Consider the following 22312-nt stretch of genomic DNA (forward strand, 5'->3'; position numbering starts at 1 on the left):
CACAACTCAGAGACTCCAAACTCCCTATCGTGGCTGCTCTGGCCCCATTTGATCTGACTCCCGAGATTTCAACCTCACCACAGACCACAAGCCCATGTGCTCACTCGCTGCAGCCACGCTGTCCTTGCTGTGGGTTCCTGAACGCACCAAGTGGAACTCTGACCTGACAATCACCATTCCCTCTGCCTAGAACATTCTCCTTCTAGTACTTGTGTGGCTTACTCTCCCACTTCCTGCGGTTCTCTGCCCAGATGTCACCTCCGTGAATAACCACCCCCATCGCCCACTTCCCCATCTTTCTTTCTTCCGACCTTTCTCTGCAACACCAAACATCAGCGAACGTTAAATTACTTATGTTGATGAGTGACAACTACAGAGAAGAGAAGGAACCAGGAGGAAGTCCCCAGGCGGCGGCCGTGTGTTTCGCTCCCCGCTGGGCCCCAGCACGCCACCCAGGGTCGGCCTCCAGCAGGTGCTCTGTGTGCTGAGCAGCGTAAGGCCTGAGCCTCAGGAGGGGGGCCGGGCTGGGCGTGAGCTGTGGCACGAATCAGCACAAACACGATGCCATGGGAGAGGACGCACAGGGGGACCCAGAACAGTGAAGGGACCAAGGGCTCTGGAACAAACCAGCCCACAACATGCTCCAGGAAGGAAGTGGCCACCAGAGCACCCAGGAGCACTGCTGACTTTTGTGACACTGGCCTTCACCGGGAGGAGGGGCCACAGAGGACCAGACCTGTGAGGGCTCACCTCTTGATCTGCTCTTCGATCTGTTTCACCAGCAGCGACTCACCGCCGCTGAGCCCCCCAGGGCCTGGCGTGGCCCTGGGGCCCCCTTCGCTGGGCTCCACGGCCCCGTTGAGCTCCAGCGAGCGGCCCAGGAGGGAGCGCACGCGTTTGGACCGCATGTCCAGGATGGTGTCCGTGTAGCCCACCTCTTCCAGGTACCTGCAGGGAGACAGAACCAGTGCGGCTCAGGCATCTCCTGGCTTCTTTAGATCTGATGAGGCTGATGCAAATGGGGACAGGCTTTTTCGAGAAGCAGCTTAAGACTACACGCCTGTATTTTAAATAAGCACACCCCGGGCCCCGCTGCGTCACTTTCGAGTCTATTTCCAGGGGAAGCCTTTACATACAGGCACAGTGCGGTCACTGAGATGCTCGCGGGGATGCCGAACGGAAGAGCCAAAATGCAGGGGCCACGCTACATGCCTACTGCGGATGACTATAGCCGCAAATGACTGATGGGGACACGAGGCAGAAAATAAAGGAGGCAGAGGGCCAAGACAGCCACAGTAAGCGGCTTAACGAAAATCACAAGTTACGTGAGCCACACAATTCATGAGTTTGTTTAAAAAAAAAAAAGCAAGCATTAACATGTGGACAAATACAGGCCACACACAAACATGTCTGAAACGTGCCCCCACGAGGCCCGGAAAGACACATACTCAGTGCACTAGCAGCGACCTCGGACCTTCGGAATAAGGGGTTAGGGACGTAAGAGCAACCTTTACAACTCACTCTACTCGCTTCCACAAATGAGTGTTTACTTCCGCAATTAAAAAAATGGAAGCTAGCTGGGACTGGTCTAAAAGTTACAGATAGAGGAAAAAAATCAATTGCGGCTATCTGTGGATATCTGGTCCTCTGGAGGCTCCTTCAGAAGCCTTTTATGTTTACCACGACCTGGTGCCTTCGGGACCCCTGGGCCCGCCCCTCGCACGCCGAAGCGAAGCACACCTGCCTTCACCTGCTGTCTCATCCCGCACGCCCACCCGAGGGGAGGCAGGGGAGCACGATGATGAAGAGGTTGGGCTCGGGGGTCACATCTCAGACCCCCCACTTACTTACCAGCTATGTCATCTTCCGCCAATACACGCCCTCCCTGCCTTTCTGTGTTAGGGGAGTACTGGTAGTTTATTTACCGCATAGAATTTACAGCCGGCATCAATGTGGGTACAGGGGCACGTAACAGGCACCTGCAAAGTGCTGCCTACAAGAACCGTTTTGTCATTACTGCTGGCAAAGCCTGTAAGCAAGCAAGCTTCCGGACGTCTGGCTTAAGGAAATCGGGGACAGGGACAAATATCTTCCTGATGCTTGTCACACTACAGACCCATCTTCAACGAAATGTGCAAGAAGTGCCTGGCTATGGAAAGTGATGGTTATCTGTGTGACAGACGAGCATACGGCTCTTAAGATGATGCAACCTAACTAATTTATATGGAAGGATGTCCACAACACAAAAACAGTGCAGTAGAAAACACGGGGGAAGGGCGCCTGGGTGGCTCAGTTGGTTAAGCGACTGCCTTCGGCTCAGGTCATGATCCCGGAGTCCTGGGATCGAGTCCCACATCGGGCTCCCGGCTCGGCGGGGAGCCTGCTTCTCCCTCTGACCCTATCCTCTCTCATACTGTTTCTCTCTCTCTCTCTCAAATAAATAAATAAATAAAATCTTAAAAAAAAAAAAAAAAAAACACGGGGGAAGGGGAGCGCCTGCTTTTATAAAACACACACACAGAGCCCCACCAGAGTCGCCAAAATGTTTACAGGAGCATGAGATTCCTTGGGTGGTGGAATTCTAAGTGATTTTATTTGTGTGTGTGTATGTGTTTCCCTATATTTAGTGAGTTTTCTAAAAACACACTAATCTCTTTAATAGTAAAACATAACATTACCCTTTCTTTTTTTTTTTTTTTTTAAGTGAGCGATATCTGGGGTCACATCCCAAGAGGAGGCCCCCCCACCCCCGTCTGCCTCCTGCAGCAAGTCTTCCCTCCCTCCCAGGCTTGGCTCCACCCACAGCGTGACCAGCAGGGATCCTGACAGTCCAGTGTCCCGCCCCCAGGGGGGACAGGAAGGACTGTGGAGTCTTCGGGCTTATCTCCCGAGCCAAACGTGTCCCTCTCCCCACCCCAGCCCGGCACCCCTGTCCTGCACACTCACTGCCGGAGAAGCTGCCGCCCCTCCTTCCACACCAGCGGGCTGTTCTCCAGGGTGACCGACTCCACAGGGCCATTGGAGACTGGAGAGTGGAGACAAAGGAGGCAGACTGTCTTAGGGCAGTGCCACGTACCCATCACCTCCTCCTCCACCTTCCTCACCCTCAAACCCTCCTCAGTCACTACTGGTCACTGTCACATGTCCTGCCGAGTCCCTGCCTGAGGGCATCTGAAACCTACCCTCACCCCTCCACGCCCTCTACTCTCCTGGGGTCATTCCCCAAACCACCCCCCAGACGACCTGCAGACTCCCATCCACTTATGTTACTTTGCCACACAGGAAGCTGGCCCCGCTGTGAGACAGCAGGCAGAAGCAGACTCTATACTTCAAGTCCGGCTCTGCCGCTCACCAGCTGTGTGACCTCGAACAGGTTGGTTTACCTCTCTGAGCCTCAGCTTCCTCTTCCGAGAAAATCAGTTAATAATAGTAGCACCTAGCTCTCGGGATTCTTGAAAGGATTAAATGAGATCGTCTTTTTTACTCATCAACTACTTACTGGCTAGGTGCCCGGACTACAAAGACCCCTGACCTCTAGGACTCCAGTCCTGGTGGGAGGGGTCTGATGTAAACAACAACATTACTGTTAACCCAGCCCTGAAGGCCTTGATGGGTCGCCCGGCCCCTCACCTCCACTGTCCCACACCACCTGTTCCAGTCACACCCAGTAACTCCTCGTCCCCTCTCTCACATCGCCAAATTTCCATACACGTGTCCCTCTTCCTGGAACACCTGCCCTACCTACTTGTTGGTGAACAAGGAGCTTAGAATATTAGGGACAGTGTTTGTCTGTGTCACAGAGGGACAGAAGGCAGGACTGGCCTTCTTCACCGCAATCCAGCCCCCTCCCCACTCGGGGGCCCTGCAGAGCAGCCCTCGAAGGGCGTGAGTGAAGTTCAAGCCCTCCCCAGCCCCCCGGGCAAGTCTGCTTTCTGTGGAGCGAAGAAAGAAAGAGGTGGCCCAACTCCGCGCAACTCCACCACACTGAGCTCCGTTTCGCGGGGTGGGCAAGTCAGGCGGATCTGCAGGTGGGTACCTTGTTCTGCTGGTTCTGATTTCTTCTCCCCTGGGTTCAGGTCCGTCCCAAACTTCAATTTATGGTATTTGGCCCTAGAAGAGCAAATGATCAACGGATGACAGATGCAGAGGAGTAGACAGGGCCAGCACTCACCTCAGGGATCCCAGATCCCAGGGCCTCCCACAGTCCACTCCCTGACCACTGAAGCTGAGCCCCCTCCCCACTCCCACCTCACTCCACCTTTAGGAAGCCGCCCTGGTGGAAGAGGCCACACACGGCACTATGAAGAACCCACTCTTTGGAGTCAGGCAGACTGTGGTGCTACCCAGCTCCAGGAGTCCCTGAAGAAGTCCTTCCCCTCTGGAAGCCTCACCTGTACCCATGAGGTGACTGGAAGGGGTCAATGAGGCAATGAGCATACAGCGGGGGCCACCATCATTATGAATATTGTTACTAGCGCTGATCCTGAACTCCACCTACCGTGTCTTGTTCTGTCTCCCTGCGCTAGAATCACACAGTATTGGGTGATGGGGAAGAAAACGCCGGATTCCAAACCTCCCTGGGCACCCAGACAGCAGGGCTCACCTTTCCTGCTTCAGCGCATATTCCAACATCTTGATCCGCCGCACCAGGTCTGTCTTGAGATTCTCTTGCCCTTTCCTTTCTCCCTGGAGGAAAGCCACCTGGGCCTGGGGGGATAGAAGGGAACAGGAAGACAGCAGGGCTCAGGCTCACTGATGTATGTCCCTCACTCAGCAAGGACAATCAGCTCCAGCCCCCACCCCCACCCCCACAACGACATGCAGCAGCCACGTCTTCAGGCGTGAAGACCCTGAGCCAGGGTTCAATGGAGCAGTGACAGGGCATGCTGGATCTGTTTCCAGAGTCCCCTGCCATGTGACCCACCATGAAAGAGCTGAGGAGGAGTCCTTAACCCTTAAAATTAAAATGGGTAACTTGGCCCCTGCCTTTTGGGGAGAAATCAGATCGGGGATGAAGGTGGGGGAGGTAGGCACGAAGAGCCCCGGGCTCCTTCTCCCCACCCTAAGGCAGGTGCTGTCCCCTAGGTTGCTGGTGGAGGTGGTGTCTCACTATTTCTACCAGAGCATCTGTCTCTGGGAGGCGTAGGAAGCTACTTCGGGAGCTTAGGGACAAGAGTGGGTGGCTCAGCTCAGCTCCCGCTCCAATGCAAAAGCTTTACCACCCAACCCCCACCGCGGGGACCAAGCGTCCCACTGGAGTCTGCCCAGGGTGAGCGAGACATGCCACAGACATTACCCAGGGCCCCTGCCAACCACTTCACACCGTCTGCTGGCATGGCTACCCCAGTCTGCTCTGGTCTGTCAACAGGTCTTTTGGAGACACTGGGCCAACGGCCTTCGAGGCAGGATCCTGGCCCCTGACCATGTTCCAGAAGTCCTGTGCCAAAGCCCTGAGAGCAGGGCTCAACCCTGGCTTCTCCCCAAGTGCTCCACTGTTACAGGCTGAGACAGCCTGAGCTCCAGGCCGGGCTCGGCCACTTACTTGCTGCATGATCTTAGGCAGGTCATCGGCCTTCTCTGAGCCTCCATTTCCCCTTCTAGAAAATGGGGCTCACGAGAGTGCCTGCCCCTCATGTGTTAAGTTCTTCTCAGTCCGAGGCCTAGCACAGAAGAAGGGCTAATAAATGCCGGCTCCTACCTCTTATTATTTTTATTCTCCCTGTCCGTTCTTCCGCAATGCTGAAATGGGCCCAGTTCTTTAAGACCCAAGCCCCATCAAGCAAGAGATGTCCATGGCTTACAGGCCTCCTGCCCCCACAGGCAGCTGCATCTTCCTGGAGCCAATCCCCAAACATCATGTGCTTGTTGGAGAACTTCAATGACTCTAAGAAGCCCCGGGGTCTGGCCACAGACACCTTTTCCAGGCCGTGCCCATTCTCAAAGCCCGGCTCTAGTACTCTAGGTTCTTGGCAGCCTCTCAGATGCCCACCCACACTCTCTCCCTCTCCTTAAGGCTCGAAGGGCCCAGAGGACCTACCTGCCCAGGCACTTCGGAGTGTGGCACAGCTCTGTGCCCGCAAGCCTACTATGGCCTCGGTCCTGCTCCAGGGACCAGGTCTCTCCCTCAGGTTAGCTGAGAACTGAGCATGTGCTAATTAATGCCCGGCTCTGGCCGGGAAACGGGCACTCATATATCTCTGGTGGGGTCATACATCGATGCACACTTCCTGGAGAGCAATTCGGCCATATCTATAAAAATGTTAAATGCACACTCCCTTTGTCCTGACAGGTCCACTTCTGGGGACGCAGCCTACAGGCATAACCGCAATGTAGGCTTCCTTCGAGAAAATAAAAAGGAATATACGTGCATTGATGTAAGACGAAAGTATCATGCATTCGTTCATTTACGACACCAATATTTACTGAGCCCCAACTGTGTATCAGGTACAGGAGCAGATAGAGGACACAGCACTGAACAAGATGGAGTGCACATTCCAGAAGGGGGTGTGGGAAAAATAATGAACAGATCGCTATATGTCACCAGGTATGCTGTGGGGGAAAAAAAACCCCATCTATCCATTGAGGGAATGGACTTTTCCCCCCTTCTGAACACTTTTCTCTCTCTACACTTTAAATCAACACATACGCACATAAATACCTAAGGGCAGACAAGCAGACTCACATGTGGTCACCATCTTAGCAGTCTGAATTTCTGTCCTTTTTCACCCAAATCCACCCTGTCCAGTCACTTTAGAAGGTGGAGAAGAAAAGCTCAATCACCAAACATAAGCCCCCAGTTACTACCTCCTCACTGTCCTCCCTACCCTCTGGGGCTTCCGTAGTGAGCCTTCTACTTCCCAGCGCCGGGACAGCCTGCTGAACACCTACATCCATTCGACATCCAGCACTGGTGACTGCCTGGACAACCAGGTCCTACGTGAGGCACTGGCCAGTAATGGAGAAGATGAGTGGTTCCTGGCCCCACAGAGCTCTCAGTATGGCGCAGGAGACAAGCAGGAGCATGGACAACCAACATATGGCGTGACTAGGCACGGTGAGGAAGCAAAGAGTGTTATGGGAGGAGGGACACCCAACCCGCTCCTGGAGGTTAAGCAGCACAGTTCAGTCAAGACCTGAAGGCTGTTAGAAGGTGGCCAGGGGAGTGGCAGGTGCTGCTGGCAGAGGACAGAGACAAGAGCTGCATGGCAGGCTTATGGAACGCTAAAAAGGCCAGTACGGCCGCATGAGAACGTGTAACAGGGTTAGTGAGGAAAGGCAGAGAGGTTTGTAGGCCCGAGAAAGAACCGCACACCAAGTTGGAGTTTGAATGTTGTCCTAAGAGCACAGGGGAAGCCACGGAAGGGTTTTAAGCAAAGGAGAGATGTAATCAGTGCATGTTACAAAGACAATTCCAGCTATATTGCAGAGAACTGATGGCTGGGGGGTTGGGGGGGTGGGATGCCCACGAAGCTAAAGGCCAGTCACAGGAGGCAGTCCCAGAAATCCCAGGGAGAAATGACAGTGGCCCAGACGAGGAAGGGGGGCTGGGTTAGTGGATTTGAGGTAATAAGGAGGCAGGACTGATCACACAGGTGACTCAGTCTGTGGGGAGAAAGGGAAGTCAAGAGCAGACAAGGCCCTCACACTTGCTGGGCTGGGCCCCTTTATCTCCTTGCTTTCACCACAGCAAGCCCCGATCTCTCTTCTCCTCATTATGGTGCGAGAACCTGACTCAGCCCACTCTGCTCTGTTGTCCCCTTCCCAGCTCCCCTGGCAAAGAGGGGAGAAGAAAGAACCAGAAACATGTGGTTGAAGTGAACCAACTCAGTGGAATCCCACTGAAAGGGGAAGTGTTGGCAGCCGGTCCCTCCGACCGCCGAAAATGCCAGCAGCCAGCGCCGCCTGATCTGTGAGTGCCCTGGTGGGCTGGCAGGTAAGCCTAGGATCTGGAAGTTCTCTACCCACCATATTCACCCACTGCCACTCCCCCTGGCCAGACTGTTAGAACACACCCCCCCCCCCCAGAACTGTGCCCAGACGCCGCTGCCGCCTCTCCCTCGGCTGCTCCCTCTCTCCAGCCAGGCGGCACTGGAAGGGCTTCCCGAGGAGCCTGAGCAACCTCGGTCCTCCCCGGGGCTGATGGATGCTTCTCCGTATCCTGTGCTGACCTTTCTGTCCCAGCCACCAGTCCTGTCTGTTTCCCTTCTGGCCCCACCTAGCCCTGTATCTCCTGCACTCCTCCTTGCCCAGCACCAGGGGCTCCTGGCAGGGATGCCTCCCCACTGGATGCTTCTGAGCCCCTAGTGAGGCTGGCAGTGGGGAGGGGCCAGTTCCATACCTTCTCTGCTGCCACCACGCTCCCCACATCTCCCTATCGCTGCTCCTCCGTGAACATCCATCTGAGACTCCCCCGAGAGGTTCCTCCTGTCCTCGGCGAGCTCCCCTCCCCAGAAGTGCCACAGTTCTATAAACTATACAGGGTTTGTACATGACCTTTTGTGTTTATCCTGTGTTGATTTACCTTAAATGCACAACATACGTATCTATAAAATCACAAATACTTATGACTGTAACTTCCGTTTTTATTTAAATATTTTATGCTTTCTTACATTCAAAAGATCACGGTGCTTCGAGCAGAGCCACACAATCAAGTAACTCCACTTGTGTGTGAGTGTGCACAGTTCTCTGCAGCCTCTTGTGCAAACTAGGCTCCTCTGGCAGCCTGGAAGTTTCTGAAGGGCAGAAACCACACTGCCTGCTTCTCGGAATCCCCCATCTGACAAAGTCCTGCTTATTGTCAGATGGCATCTACGCCACCTCCCTGCCCAGATCTCTGGGTACCGGCAGGACCTCACGAGCGGCTGCCTGTTCTACCATCCCCCACACGCCCTCACTGAGCACAGCGACATCACAGCGGGTCCTGTGCCCAGAGCAGCTGTACTCTGCGATTTGGAGAAAAGGTACGCAGGGTTCCTCACAGAAGTCAGACACGGGCCAGGCCTTCACGGATCTCACAAGAGAAGTCACACGGTTAAGAGAAGTTAAGCGGTAAGTGTTCGAGCAAAGGTGTGTAAACTGAGGTGCCGCTGAAGGGGGGGGTGTGGAACCGTGGGGGCAACCTGAACTGATCGCCGTTTCATAAACATAGCTGTTCTTCCATTGCCCCCACCTATTCTGCTTTATACTCACAAGGAATGTAGAGATAATCACTGCAGCCATTCCTGACCAGGGGTGGGGGAGGTTCTAGGAAAGAAGCTAAAAGTCTGTCAACGAGGGTCAACTAAAGGAGCTACAGTATAAACATCCAGTGGAATGTAGTTATCAAAAATAATACGAAAGTTCTCTGTCCGGACAGGAAAAGAACACCAAGGCACGGGTGTGAAAGTCGCAAAACGATTCGTATGTGACCTCACGTTTTACACACACAGAGCTGAACTACTTTTCTCGCAGGAACAGTTGCAGAGAAGAGCAGGAAAGGGATGGGGGGGTTCCCTTTTCACTCACACACACACTTCTGACACCTCTGCGTTTTTACTAATGTGCCAGAACAAGAGAAAACTAAAGTTCACAGTAAGTGATGCCGCAGCCTGGACACGGGAGAGCCTACCCAGGGGCTCTCCACGAGTTCTTCTCCAACTCCAAGGGCCACTAGGTGAGGGCATAAACACACAACTTTTCTCCCGTCTGTCTCAAGGACGAGAAGGTGGCACGGTGGGTGCTGCAGGGTGCACTGGCGTGTGAAGTCCCAGAGACCAAGATTCAATCCCAGGTCTGCTTACAACTGCTTGGCCGATCCTGAGGAGGCCACTGGGCTTCGGTGGAACATTTTCCTCGTCTGTACTGGGCAGCAGAGAGGTACAGAGCATGGGCTTTTAAAAGCCCACAGACCAGCCCTGCCACCCACAGGCTGTGATCCTAGATCAATCACGGACTGACTCTCCCTCAGGGCCTCCCTTTGCTCTTCGGATTCTTTTCTCAAAAAGCAAGGGTGGGGGAACAGAATCACTCGCCCTCCCAGAATGTTGCAAGGATAAATGATACCATGTATCTAAAGCGCTACATACAGTGCTTAGCCCCTCATATGTGCTCAATAAACAGCAGCTGCCTCCTTGCTGCTGAGAGGGCCAGGGTACACCTGCCGGGTCTCCATAATGGGGTATTGAGATCTAGCCACATGTATGCTGGGAAAGAGCTCGGGAAACAGAGTTGAACACAAAAGTGAGGGGTGCTTATATAAGGATTCCTCTCCCACCTCAATGCCAAGCCTCAGCTACCACACAGCTAAGATCCCTAGTGGCAGAGGGTGGGGGTTGTAGAATGCTCTCTTCATTCACCCTCTGGACAAAATTCTAATCGGTTATTTATTTGGGGTCCCCATATCAACTAGACAGGAAACCGGGAACCAGAAGGGGAAAATTGGGCTGCTAGAAGTAGATACCGGCTTCTGCTAATTATACCCCAGCCCAGGAACCCTCAGAGTCCTCGTCGCCCATCCCTGGATCCCTTCAAATCCTCACAACTCTGATGCCCCATCCTCCAGACACTCCGCAAACAGACCTATACTTCTCAAGGTCACGAAACCCAGCCCAACTCCTCAGGCTCTAACAAACATCATCCCAAAGCACACTCCTCTCCCAAGCTACTCCACAAACCATGGGGTCCTTTCCCAGAAACTTCCACAAACACATCTCCTCCCAGAGTCCTTCTGAGATGCTTCTTCAACGCTGTCTGCCTGCTCTGCCAAATCCTCCCCCTGCCACCCTTCAGGTACCCCCCCCAAAAGTCCTCCTGTCTCCATCCCAGGTCCCCTTATCTCCACACTGGACGCCAGCGCACTCCAGTCCAGGGTTCTCCACCTGACATCCTATACACACCTCCCATCTCAAGGCCATTGCCCGCCGCACTCCTCCACATCCCCCAAACTGGAGTTTCCGCTCTGCAGCTCTTACATACAAGCTCCTAGACCAAGTCCCGGCCCTGTCCATGCTTCCACTCCCGGCACCCCACCCTACAGTCGACAGCCACACATGCCGGGCTCCCCAAAGTTTCGTCCTTAGAGGGGAGGGCACACATTTTCCTCCTGGGACCCCCCGAGGCCCTCTTCTCCTCCCGAGTCCTCATACAGGCACCTTTCATTCCCCCCGCCCCCCCGCCCAGTCCAAATGCTCTGAAAACACACCCGGTCCCAGGCTCCCTGACTTCCTCTCCCCACGCAGGCCAGATCCCCGTTCGACTCACTCTCGCCCTCGGCGGCTCCCAAGTTCCCCCGACGCCCCCTCTCTCCCACCCGAAGCCCATCAAGTTCCACCTCCAACCCTCACCTAGTCGGGGACGGGGGTGGGAGCCCAGCGGCACCTTTCGGGCTTTTGCTCACTCCCAACGAGACCCCCCCAACTCCTCCCACCACTCTCCGCTGAGTTCTCCTGGGCTCCCCTCAGGGCCCGAGGTCCCTCTCCAGGGAACTCGTCTGCGGGTCCGCTCACTCCCACTCCAGCTTCCAGCCGGTTCCGGTCCCGTGCGCCCCTCCTCTCGGCCGGCCCCTGTCGGACCCTCCCGCCCCGGGGCCCCCCTCCCGCCTCGAGCCGCCGGGTGCCCTCAGGACCCCCCTCGGACGGCCCCTCACTCCGTCTCCGGGCCGGTCGCGGTCCCCTCCCGCCCCCCCCCCGGCCGTCCCGGCGGCCATTGCTCCAAGATGGCGGCGACGGCGGCGGCGGGTGAGGCCGGGCCGGGCCGGGCGGGGGGTCGGGGGTCCCGGGGCGGTGCTCACCTGCAGCTCGGCGCGCTCGGCCTCCCAGCGGGCCTTCTCCGCTTCGAAGCGCGCCCACTCGTGCTGGATAAAGTGCAGGATCCCGGGCAAGCTCAGGGGCTCGGGCCCCGCCGTAGGCCCGGGGCTGCCTCCGCCGCCGCCTCCCTTACCAGCCGGGCCGGGCCCCGGGGCAGGGGCAGAGGGCGGGGCTGCCCCCGTCGGGCCGGGGCCCGCACCGGAGCCCAGCGGGCGGCAGGAGGAGGCGGCGGCGGCGACCGCGGCGGCCGCTCGCTCCTCCATCATGGAGGCCCCGGGGCCGGCCCGCGCGCCCGCTGTGCTTCGCGCGCCTGCGCGGCCGTACCACCGCCACCCCCCCACCCCGCCCGCGCGCGCGCTCGGCGGGGGCCGGAGGGGGGGGCGGTGATGGGAACGAGGACGGGCGCGCGCCTCGCCCACCCAGGTCGACCCCGAAAGCGCGCGCGCGCGTGCGGTTGGGAGGGAAGGGGCGGGGCGGAGGCGCGCGCCCCGAGGAGCGCTGAGACCCAGGCCCAGCACGAGGGTCGCGCCTGGGAAGAGCTGGACTTTGGGAGGAACCGCTTTCTGCCCCTCTCCTCTTGCTTCGCCCCAAAGAAAAATTCTAACCCCCTCCAGACCCAAATGTCACTCTCCTTGACACTGTCCCTCTGAGAGAAAGGGTGACCACCAGGGGTGGTTTCAGCAGTGGCCCCATCCTCTCTGATTCCTGGTCCAGGTCGGTAGTCATGGTAACCCTTCCCCAGCCTGGAATCGTCCCCCTTTGTGGTTATGGAGCCCCAAACCTCACCTGTCCCTGCACCAGGAGGAGGTTGCTAAGGTAACCTAAGTCCCTGGTGGTCCTTCTGCCCCTACCTTCATTTGGTTACTATGGCAACCTCACCTAGCACTCAGGTAGAAAGGACCCCAGCCCCAAGGACACTGATTGCTGAGAGAACACCTCTTTCCCAACCCCTCCCCCTAGCCACCCAGTTGGCATTACCATGGTAACCTGTTCCCCCCACCTTTCTCATCGTGGGAGGTCCATGGACCAAACCAACCAGGTGTGTTTATTTAGAGAGGATGCTCTGCTGAGGAGTCATTGCTATGGTTACAGGGCCTGGACCAGGAGGTGGAAACAGGCAAGGCCAACCCCTGGTTACTATGGTAACAAGGACAGTCCCCCTTCCCGTGACCCTAAGAACCAGGCCCACCAAGGTAGGAGACAGTTTTAAGATTGTGTCTCGGGATGGAGTAGGTCTAGGGAAGAGGTCGTCATGGTAACAGCTTTGGTCACTTCTAGCCCCACCTTTCTGGACACATTCATTCATAAGAAAGGGATGGTTATAGGTTGGTATCATAACTGATATCCTTCCCACCCATTCCTGAGATACCCCAGGTGGTGCCTGAGCTTATGGAACTTCAAAGAGTAAAGGATTCTCTGACCTTCTCACTGCCACTTTTGTAGGTAAGGTGAAATCATACTCTACTTTGCAAAATTGGCTGATTTGGGGTTTTCTGGTTCTCGTTCCCTCAGCAGTGCAGCTGAGCTGGGCTGGAACCGCCCACCCGGAGGTCCTGCAGCAACCTAGGAGGTAAGAAGTTCCTCAGTGTCACCAGCACTCCTGTGGAAACTGCCCTTCCCCCATATTGTTCATTTTCTTTGCCTGTCACGTTCCCATTCCACAGATGCAGCAGCTGAGGCCCAGTCCACAGCAGAGCTCAGGCTGGGTGAACCTAGGCCTAATGTGAATCTGGATCCACTTACATTGTTTTGTGAGGAACGGAGAGACAAAGTCTCAGCCTAACTGTCCTCTCCTCCCCTGACCACCTTTTCTCTATCACACCCCCCGCTGGTTTCCTGACCTATCTGTAAGTTCTGTGTGTGGTTTTTGTCTTCCTACCTCTGGAGGGCCTGCCCAGTGACCGCTTCGATCTTTCCCTGTCCCTAGAACACAGGGTCTGGCACAGAGGATACTCAGTAAATATCTGTCTGTTGAGTTAATGGGTTGAATTCATTAAGTGATGTGCGGTATTCAGCTTTGAAAAGCACCCGTCAGATTAGGGCCGCAGAATGCTCACTGAAGGTGGACAGCGAGCTGGGCTGTCTGAGTGGACCAAGAGAGACAGCAGAGCTTCTTGGTTGAAAACATGACTCTAGAGCCAGTGTTGTGGGTCAAATCCTGGGTCCACCATTTCCCAGCTGTGTGGCCTTGAATGAGTGACTTCACTTCTCTGTACTGCTTTTTCCTCATCTTTAAATGTTATCAGAACATGAAAATTAAACAAGGTAATTTAAGCAAAGTGCTTAGGCAGGGATCTGGCATATCATGAGCAGCTAGAATTATTGATATTGTCATCGTATTGTGATTCAGAGAAACAGAACATTCAGACCTTCAGAATCATCGCTTCATACCCTTTGCCTCGATAAAGGAGTTTTGAGCCCTTATAGTTGGGGAAGTCAAGACCAACCGTGTCCGGGTACTGGATGATTCCTTTTTCTTTCTTTTCTGGTCCCCTCACCTGCTGGTCTGGCTATCGTAGCCACTGGTCTCTGAGGACCCGATTTTTGTCCTCTCTCCTGCTGGGCACCTCGTAGCCCAGAGTCAGACAGACAGAGCATGCCGAGAGCCAGGGCCTGGGAGGTTCTCCCTGCGTCCTTTCTGTCTCTGAGCCACAGTTTCCCCATCTGAACAACTGGAGTCAGTCATTTGGGCCGCACACATTTATTGAGCACGTGCTATGTGCCAGGCACTGAGCTGCGCTCTGAGCACACAGCAAGGAACAAAATAATAAGTAAAATCTACGTGATCATGACTAGGGGAGAAAAACGCAGGGATGGGGCACAGGAAATATGTGGGTCATAGGGAGATACATTTTGAAAAAAGAGTGTCCAAAGAAAGGGCTCGCTGGACAGGTGACATCTGAGCAGAGACCCAAGGGCCATGAGGGAGGAGCCATGCAGAGGGAATAGCCAGTACTTTGGCTGAAGTCCCCTGGGCATATTTGATGGCCAGTGTGGCTGGAGCTGACAGAGTCAGTGGGAGAGGCTGGGGGATCACATGGGGCCTTATGGACCCCAGTGAAGACTTTGGCTTTTCCTTTGAGTGAGTTGTAAGCCACAGAAGGGTTTGAGCAGATGCAGGACAGGATCTAATTTGAGTTTTAACAGGATCCCTCTGGGCTCCGAGTGGGGAACAGACTGGGGGGTGGGGGTGGGGAATGAGGGCAGAGCAGGAAGATGGTCTCTATAGAATCTTGAGGAGATTCTAGAACCGTCAGTGGTCTCTCCTGTGCTTCTGTGTACATAAGCTCTGAGAGTCTAAGATTTTTAAGACCCCAAAGATTCTATGGTTCCAAAGGTTCCTCCCCCACCCACAGTAATGTGAGGTCAGAGTGTTTGTCACTGTGTGCTGTGTGTCTGCTGTTGGGTCCCCAGTGCCTAGAACAGTGCCTGGCGTATTATAGGAGTTCCACAGAGAGGGAAGAACTGAAGGAAGGAAGAATCAATCTAAGGTCCAGAAGGCGATTCCAAGGTTTTAAAGATTAAGAAGTTGCTCTTAAAGTGCAACTCAGATTCTTAAATGCCCACCCCGAGCTGGGTCAGAGAAGGGTAAGCAGGCCTGGGATGGATGAAGAGGGGGAGGAGGGCATTCCTGGTAGGAGAGAGAAAGAGAGCGAGGAGGCAGGACCCAGGGCCCTGAGCCACAGTACAGAGTTTGACTTCAGGAACCTGAGGCCTTATAGATTCGGAGAACCCTGGCTTTGGGCATCAGTTTTCCACCAAGTGCACTTTCAGTACCCACCTGTGTGCCAGGGACACGGAGGTGATCGAGGAAGCCCTGGCTTTACCCTCCCGGATCTCACAGTCTCGTAGGGGAGACAGACCCATCCCCGGATGATGCCCAACCAGAACAGGCAGGGCTGGGATGGGGAGCCCAGGGGCTTCAAGAGCCCACAGAGGACTTCTGACCCAGCCTGGGGTTCAGGGAGGGCTTCCTGGGGGGAGGAGGCATCAGAGCTGAGGCCTAAAGCATAAGTAGGAGTTCTCGAGGAGAAAAAAGGCATGGGGAGAAGGGGTGTTCGGGAAGAGAATCTTCTAAGCAGAAAGAACAGAATGTACAAAGGCCTAGAAATAACATCTGTTGGAGGAAAAGTCCAAGGTGGCTTAGACAGAGTTTGACACATGGCAGGAGATGGAGCTGGACTGGTGGGCCAGCAAGAGACCCAAGGTCACCCAAGGTCTTGTGGGAGGTTGTAAGAAACTTAAACTTTTTCCTCACTGTACTGGGTAGCCATGGCAGGTTCTGAGCAGGGAGGGAGAGGTCAGATTTGTGCTTTATGAAGACCCCTCTGGCTGCCATGAGGAGCAGACTTGCTCAGGAGACCAGGGGAGGCTGAGCGAGTGGGGATCTGGGTGGACCAGGATTGAAGGGGGAGCTGTGGTCAGAAGTATTTAGGAGGTAGGAAGAGTAGCTGGGTCTCTGATGTCCCACTTTCTGGGAGGAGTAGAAATCTATGGAAATCCTTCCTGGGGAAACTTTTTTTTGAGTATTTGCTCAGAGCCCGGAGAGTGAGTTAGCGTATTGTAGTTCTGGAGACCAGCCGAGCCTCCCGTTGTGATGGGGACAGTGAGACAGCGCCATCTGGGGGTTGCTTAGGAGTGCGGGGATGAGTGAAGGGTGGGTGTATCCTATGGCCCACAGCTGCTTATCCAAAGAGGTTACCCACTCCCCTTTTATTTATTTTATTTATTTATTTTTAAGATTTTATTTACTTGACAGAGAGAGACACAGCAAAAGAGAGAACACAAGCAGGGTGAGTGGGAGAGAGGAGCAGACTTCCCGCGGAACAGGGAGCCCGATGTGGGGCTCGATCCCAGGACCCTGGGATCATGACCTGAGCCGAAGGCAGACGCTTAACGACTGAGCCACCCAGGCGCCCCTCCATTCCCCTTAAAAAAAAAAAAAATTATTTTATTTTTGTCCTTTTATTTATTATTTGATAGGACTTAGCATTCAAAGTATTTTTATTTTTATTTTTTAATTTCACGCTTTTATTTAAATTCTAGTTAGTTAATACATATGGTAAAATTGCTTTGTTTTTTGTTTTTCAAGTAGTGGTCAGTATTAAAAATTGGGATAGTTGTGATTTAAGAAAACACTTCTAGCTTCTCTTGCAAAACCAAAGCGATCTGGCAGACCATTGGAAAAGAGATGGCCAGATGGCACAGGATTTGAGGAAGTGAGAAGGGGACACTGGGGGAGGGGCTTGGCCGGCGAATGCTGAGGCAGCAGCCTCACCCGGGAGCCAGAGCCAGAGTGTGAGAGGGACAGAAGAGACAGATCCGGGGCAGGAGCTTCCTGGAGGAGGGAATGGTGGAGCAGAACGTGCAAGCTGGGCCTGGGAATGGAGTGGGACATTTATAACTGCACCCAAACCTGAATGAGAAGTTGCCAAAGAAAAGGATAAAGATGAATTGCGACTGAACAAGGAAGAAGGGAAGGTGAATCGTTTGATAAACCTTGCTAAGCACCAGGCTCTGTGCTGGGTGGAACTAGGGACCCAGCAGTGATTGAAACAAGCTCAGAACCTGCCCAGTGGGAGGATACAGACCTGTCCCCACGCAGAAATGCCGTAGAGTGGTGGGCTAGGGTGGGAGAGCTGAAACCAAATAGAGAAAGGGCTGGGAGAGGAGGGCAGCGCTGAGGATGGAAGGGGGGTGGGGGGTAGGAGGCTTCTGACAACCAGCTCCAGCCTCGCCTTTCGTTCTCCCTTCCCCAGGATGCCCTGGAAGCCCAGCTAGGGCCCGACTTTGGCCCCATGCGTCTCACCCGCTGCCAGGTTGCCCTGGCAGCTGCCATCACGCTCAACCTCCTGGTCCTCCTCTATGTCTCATGGCTGCAGCACCAGCCCAGGAACTCCCGGGCCCGGGGTCCCCGCCGTGGAGCTGCTGCCGGCCCCCGCGTCACCGTCCTGGTGCGGGAGTTCGAGGCCTTTGACAACGCGGTGCCTGAGCTGGTGGACTCCTTCTTGCAACAGGACGCAGCCCAGCCCGTGGTGGTGGCCGCCGACACGCTCCCCTACCCGCCCCTGGCCCTGCCCCGCGTTCCCAACGTTCGCCTAGCGCTGCTCCAGCCCGCCCTGGACCGGCCCGCCGCGGCCTCGCGCCCCGAGACCTATGTGGCCACCGAGTTCGTGGCCCTGGTGCCCGACGGGGCGAGGGCCGAGGCACCGGGCCAGCTGGAGCGCATGGTGGAGGTGCTCCGGGCGGGAGGGGCACGCCTGGTGGCCGCCCCCGTCGCCTCGGCCAACCCTGCCCGGTGCCTGGCCCTGAACGTCAGCCTGCGGGAGTGGACGGCCCGCTACGGCCCCGCGCCCTCCGCGCCCCGCTGCGACGCCCTGGACGGAGACGCCGTGGTGCTCCTGCGCGCCCGCGACCTCTTCAACCTGTCGGCGCCGCTGGCCCGGCCGGTGGGCACCGGCCTCTTCTTGCAGACGGCCCTGCGCGGCTGGGCCGTGCAGCTGCTGGACCTGCCGTTCGGCGCGGCGCGCCAGCCCCCCCTGGCCACGGCCCACGCGCGCTGGAAGGCGGAGCGCGAGGGGCGCGCGCGGCGGGCGGCGCTGCTGCGCTCGCTGGGCGTCCGCCTGGTGAGCGGGGAGGGCGGGCGCCTCGAGTGGTTCGGTTGCAGCAAGGAGACCCCGCGCTGCTTCGGGACGGTGGTGGGCGACACGCCGGCCTACCTCTACGAGGAGCGCTGGACGCCCCCGTGCTGCCTGCGCGCGCTGCGCGAGACCGCCCGCTACGTGGTGGGCGTGCTGGAGGCGGCGGGCGTGCGCTACTGGCTGGAGGGCGGCTCGCTGCTCGGCGCCGCCCGCCACGGGGACATCATCCCGTGGGACTACGACGTGGACCTGGGCATCTACCTGGAGGACGTGGGCAACTGCGAGCAGCTGCGGGGGGCCGAGGCGGGCTCGGTGGTGGACGAGCGCGGCTTCGTGTGGGAGAAGGCCGTAGAGGGCGACTTCTTCCGCGTGCAGTACAGCGAGAGCAACCACCTGCACGTGGACCTGTGGCCTTTCTACCCCCGCAACGGAGTCATGACCAAGGACACGTGGCTGGACCACCGGCAGGATGTCGAATTCCCCGAACACTTCCTGCAGCCTCTCGTGCCCCTGTCCTTCGCTGGCTTCGTGGCGCAGGCGCCTAACAACTACCGTCGCTTCCTGGAGCTCAAGTTCGGCCCCGGGGTCATCGAGAACCCCGAGTACCCCAACCCGGCACTCCTGAGTTTGGTGGGAAGCGGCTGAAGCTCCAGCGCCCGCTCCTGGGGTCTGAAGAACACTCATGCGCGGGGAGCTGCCCTTTGCTTTGGCGCCGTTGGCATTTGGGGGGCGGGCCGGGGGCGGGCCGGGGACGGGCCTGGACCTCGAAGACCTGCCCTGCCCAAGAGTTCCAAGAGCTTGGGTTTTATTTAGAGCACGGACAGTCTTATAAAGAGGAAAACGTGTACGTTCTGCGGCTGGACTGCCGCGATTAAAACCCCAGCTCTACCACTTACTAGTTGGGCGGGCCTGGGCGAGTGTCCCAGTTTCTGGGTGCGCATCACTTTCCTCCAGGATTCAGTGGGTGAGGCCCTCGCAGCGTCTCGCTCGTGAAGAGCCCCGCAGGACTCTTGGTTGCTGGGGTTGCTTCCGCCACTAGAGGGCGCCTTTGTCCTGCTCTGGGGCCAAGGCCCGAGTAAGCCCTGGACCTCCCCGTTCCCGTAGCTTTCCTAACTCTTGAGCCTTTGGTCTCTCTAATCCCCCGTACCTGGAGGGACAGGATGACTATCTCCCTTCTTCCAGAATGCGACCTCCTTGCCTCCTGGGAGAGCCCTGTGAGATGCATGCTGCTCTTAACCCCATCTTACAGAGGAGGAAACAGGCTCAGCCCTGAGCTGCAGCCGTGGTTAAGAACCGGGTTCTGGATGCCAGACCCACTCCATATTAACTGCGTTACCTCATTGTTGTAGAACTCTGCACCTGTTAGCCCACTTGCAAGGCGGGATAAACAGCAATCCTAGCTCACATAACTCAGCACGTGTGATGTGCCAGGCATCCTTCTCGGTGTTGGACACGGATTAACTGATCAATCTCTCACCTCAACCCTCTGAGGCGGGAGGGAGCTGCTGTTATTTCCGTTTTACAGGTGAGCACACTGAGGCCAGAATGGTAAAGTCACTTGCCCGAGGTCAGACAGCTTAGGAAGTGACAGAGCAGGGACTCGAACCCAGTCAGGCTGGAGCCCACACTGAAGTGGGATATTCTGCCCCTCTCTAGTAACTCTACATGAGACGGGGCGTCCCGGGAGGCCGCACCACTTAGCAGGTGAAGCCATGGCGGCCTTCCTTTTGTGATCATGCACCCAAGAGTAAGTGCTGTTTGGGCAAGTATCCCAAATAATGTGTATTTATTTATAAATTATATACAGGTACTACTATCGTTCTGTATATTAGTAATGAGGCTTAAATTATCCCATTTTAAAATTTAAAATAAACTTAGAGGTTTATTTTAACTGGCTCATCTCAGTGACTTGTCCCGCACACCCCCTGGGTGTGTGCACCCAGCTTTTGGGACCATGGATTCTGAGGTGGGAGAGGCCTGGGGTCAAAACCCAGCGCTGCCACACCCCCTTTCTCCCATTGGGAATTTGGGCCGTGGTGACTCTCCCTCTCTGAACCTCTGCTTTGCACCTGGGAAATGCGGGTCATGAACGCTCACCCCCCAGGGGTGCTGTGAGCCACTTGAGTGGAACGGGCTCAGGAATCAAGGCTGGGTTTGGCTCCTGGCACGGCCACTTATTTTCTTTGTGATCTTAGGCAAGTCACTGCCTCCCCAAACCTATAGGTTGGGTGTGGGGAAGGGGTGATACTGCAGAAGCGGGAAGCCCTTGGAGGAGGAGGCGGCGGCACAGACCGGCCTCAGCATTGGCCCGCCAAGCCCCTCCCCCACTGTCCCCTTCTCACTTCCTCAAATCCTCTGCCATCTGGCCATCTCTTTCCCGATGGTCTGCCAGATCGCTTTGGTTTTGCAAGGGAAGCTAGAAGTGTTTTCTTAAATCGCAGCAGAAGATAAATGCAAATCTGGCCCACTCTCAAACGTGGCTCCCACATCCAAAGTCCGATTTCTTAGAACACAGCCTCTGTTTTTAGCCACTGAACCCGCAAATGGCTCCCAGAGACTGTTGGGTTTCCATGGAGCATTCTGGAAACATATGGGGATGATTTGGGTTATCACTGTGATCGGGTGGTGCTTTTGGCTCTTGGGAGGCATAGCCCAGGGATGGAGATGTCATAATATGCAGGGCATCTTCACATAATAAAGCATTGGCCCTTGTCACATACGGTTTTGAAATGTCCCGTTGGACATTCATGAAGGAAGTGTGATGTTCAAAATCGTTTGCAACTGGTACGGTGATATAAATTAATATATACGTCAATATATGCATCAAAGTGTTTAAATATTTCTTTTTTCTTCTCTGAAGAATGGGAACGATCTCTCTATATATACATATTTCTTTAAATTGTTTGCCAAGAACATAAGCTGGAGCTCAAATCATTCTTAAATCATGCAATGATTTTGTTTTATTTAGAAACTTACTTAGAAATTGTTGGTGCGATTTCTTGATTGATATGCTAAATATATATATACACATATATATTCACTTATTTAATTACTTTATTTATTATATTAAATATATATAAAATAACCCTGGCTTAGCTGTGATTTGATAAGAAAACCACATCAAGTGCTTCTGGCAACTTCCCATTAAACTGAATGCCATTAGGTGACTTGGAGTCTCAACAGATAAAGAATTTCTCTTAGCACCATCCATAGGGTTTTGGTGTTTTCTCCTCTCTTCATTGTTCCTGAACTAATAACAATTACACTAAAAACTTTTGTAGCCTTTATAAAACTGCCTGACAGCTTTGTGTATTCAGTATCTTTATTATCGACTAGGTAGTAATAGGACAGAAAACCTATTGCAGCAATTAACTTGAATTAATGAGTTTATATTAGGATATGTTATTATTGAATTTTAGTGCTTTCTCAATTCCTTTTGCATGATTAGCCAGCCAGAACAGAAGTATTTCGATATTGTAAAAACCAGCACATCCATACTAGTGCATATTAACCAAATTTTAGCCTCACGTGGAAAAACTTGGTTAAGAATTATCTGAGCCCCAGGGGCACCTGGCTGGCTCAGTCGGAAAGAGCATGCGACTCTTGATCTCAGGGTCGTGAGTTCAAGCCCCACGTTGGGGGTAGAGATGACTAAAAAAAATAAATAAACTTTAAAAAATAAATAACATAAAATCATGTGCAGGTAGGTTATAGTATCTATGACCTTCATTTCAGCAGAGCCCAGAGGATTTTCCCAGAGCTGACAAGCCAACACGTGGCCGTGATGTGGTTAAAGCATGAAAATATTACATTATAGATTACTGATCTGTTGGTAAACGGTCATCGCCATGGATCCCCTGTTATTACCTCCCTGGCTTTCTATGGGGA

The 22312-nt window shown here is 54.8% G+C and overlaps 2 protein-coding genes across 9 annotated transcripts in view; one reads left to right on the plus strand and one right to left on the minus strand.

Moving 5' to 3' along the window:
- The window catches only part of STRN4 (striatin 4), a 25470-nt gene extending 13400 nt beyond the window's left edge, over positions 1-12070 (minus strand). For 2 of the 3 annotated variants that reach the window (XM_081807159.1, XM_081807158.1), the window contains exons 1-5: positions 11768-12070; positions 4604-4707; positions 4037-4110; positions 2947-3025; positions 751-948 (exon numbers count right to left, since the gene is read on the minus strand). In XM_081807159.1, the coding sequence (XP_081663285.1) occupies positions 751-948; positions 2947-3025; positions 4037-4110; positions 4604-4707; positions 11768-12049 (737 nt within the window). In that variant the 5' untranslated portion in view covers positions 12050-12070. Of the gene's footprint in view, positions 1-750; positions 949-2946; positions 3026-4036; positions 4111-4603; positions 4708-5542; positions 5661-11767 lie in introns of all 3 variants that reach the window. The other variant, XM_081807160.1, reaches the window with a different exon arrangement.
- FKRP (fukutin related protein) lies at positions 7661-21509 on the plus strand. Of its 6 annotated transcripts, XM_081807164.1 has the most exons (6): positions 7661-7933; positions 8619-9048; positions 9695-9855; positions 13296-13353; positions 13448-17264; positions 17543-21509. In XM_081807164.1, exon 6 carries the CDS (start codon positions 17582-17584, stop codon positions 19067-19069), a length of 1488 nt encoding a protein of 495 aa, XP_081663290.1. In that variant the 5' UTR covers positions 7661-7933; positions 8619-9048; positions 9695-9855; positions 13296-13353; positions 13448-17264; positions 17543-17581; the 3' UTR covers positions 19070-21509. The 6 variants fall into 6 exon arrangements, with proteins under 6 accessions (XP_081663290.1, XP_081663293.1, XP_081663291.1 ...); XM_081807167.1 differs by lacking the exon at positions 9695-9855; XM_081807165.1 differs by lacking the exons at positions 7661-7933; positions 8619-9048; positions 9695-9855 and adding an exon at positions 11308-11714.
- Positions 21510-22312: the final 803 nt, after the last annotated feature.

The sequence above is a fragment of the Leptonychotes weddellii genome, chromosome 16 (genome assembly GCF_054177405.1).
Source record: "Leptonychotes weddellii isolate Sample4059 chromosome 16, ASM5417740v2, whole genome shotgun sequence".
Classification (NCBI taxonomy): Eukaryota; Metazoa; Chordata; class Mammalia; order Carnivora; family Phocidae; genus Leptonychotes; species Leptonychotes weddellii.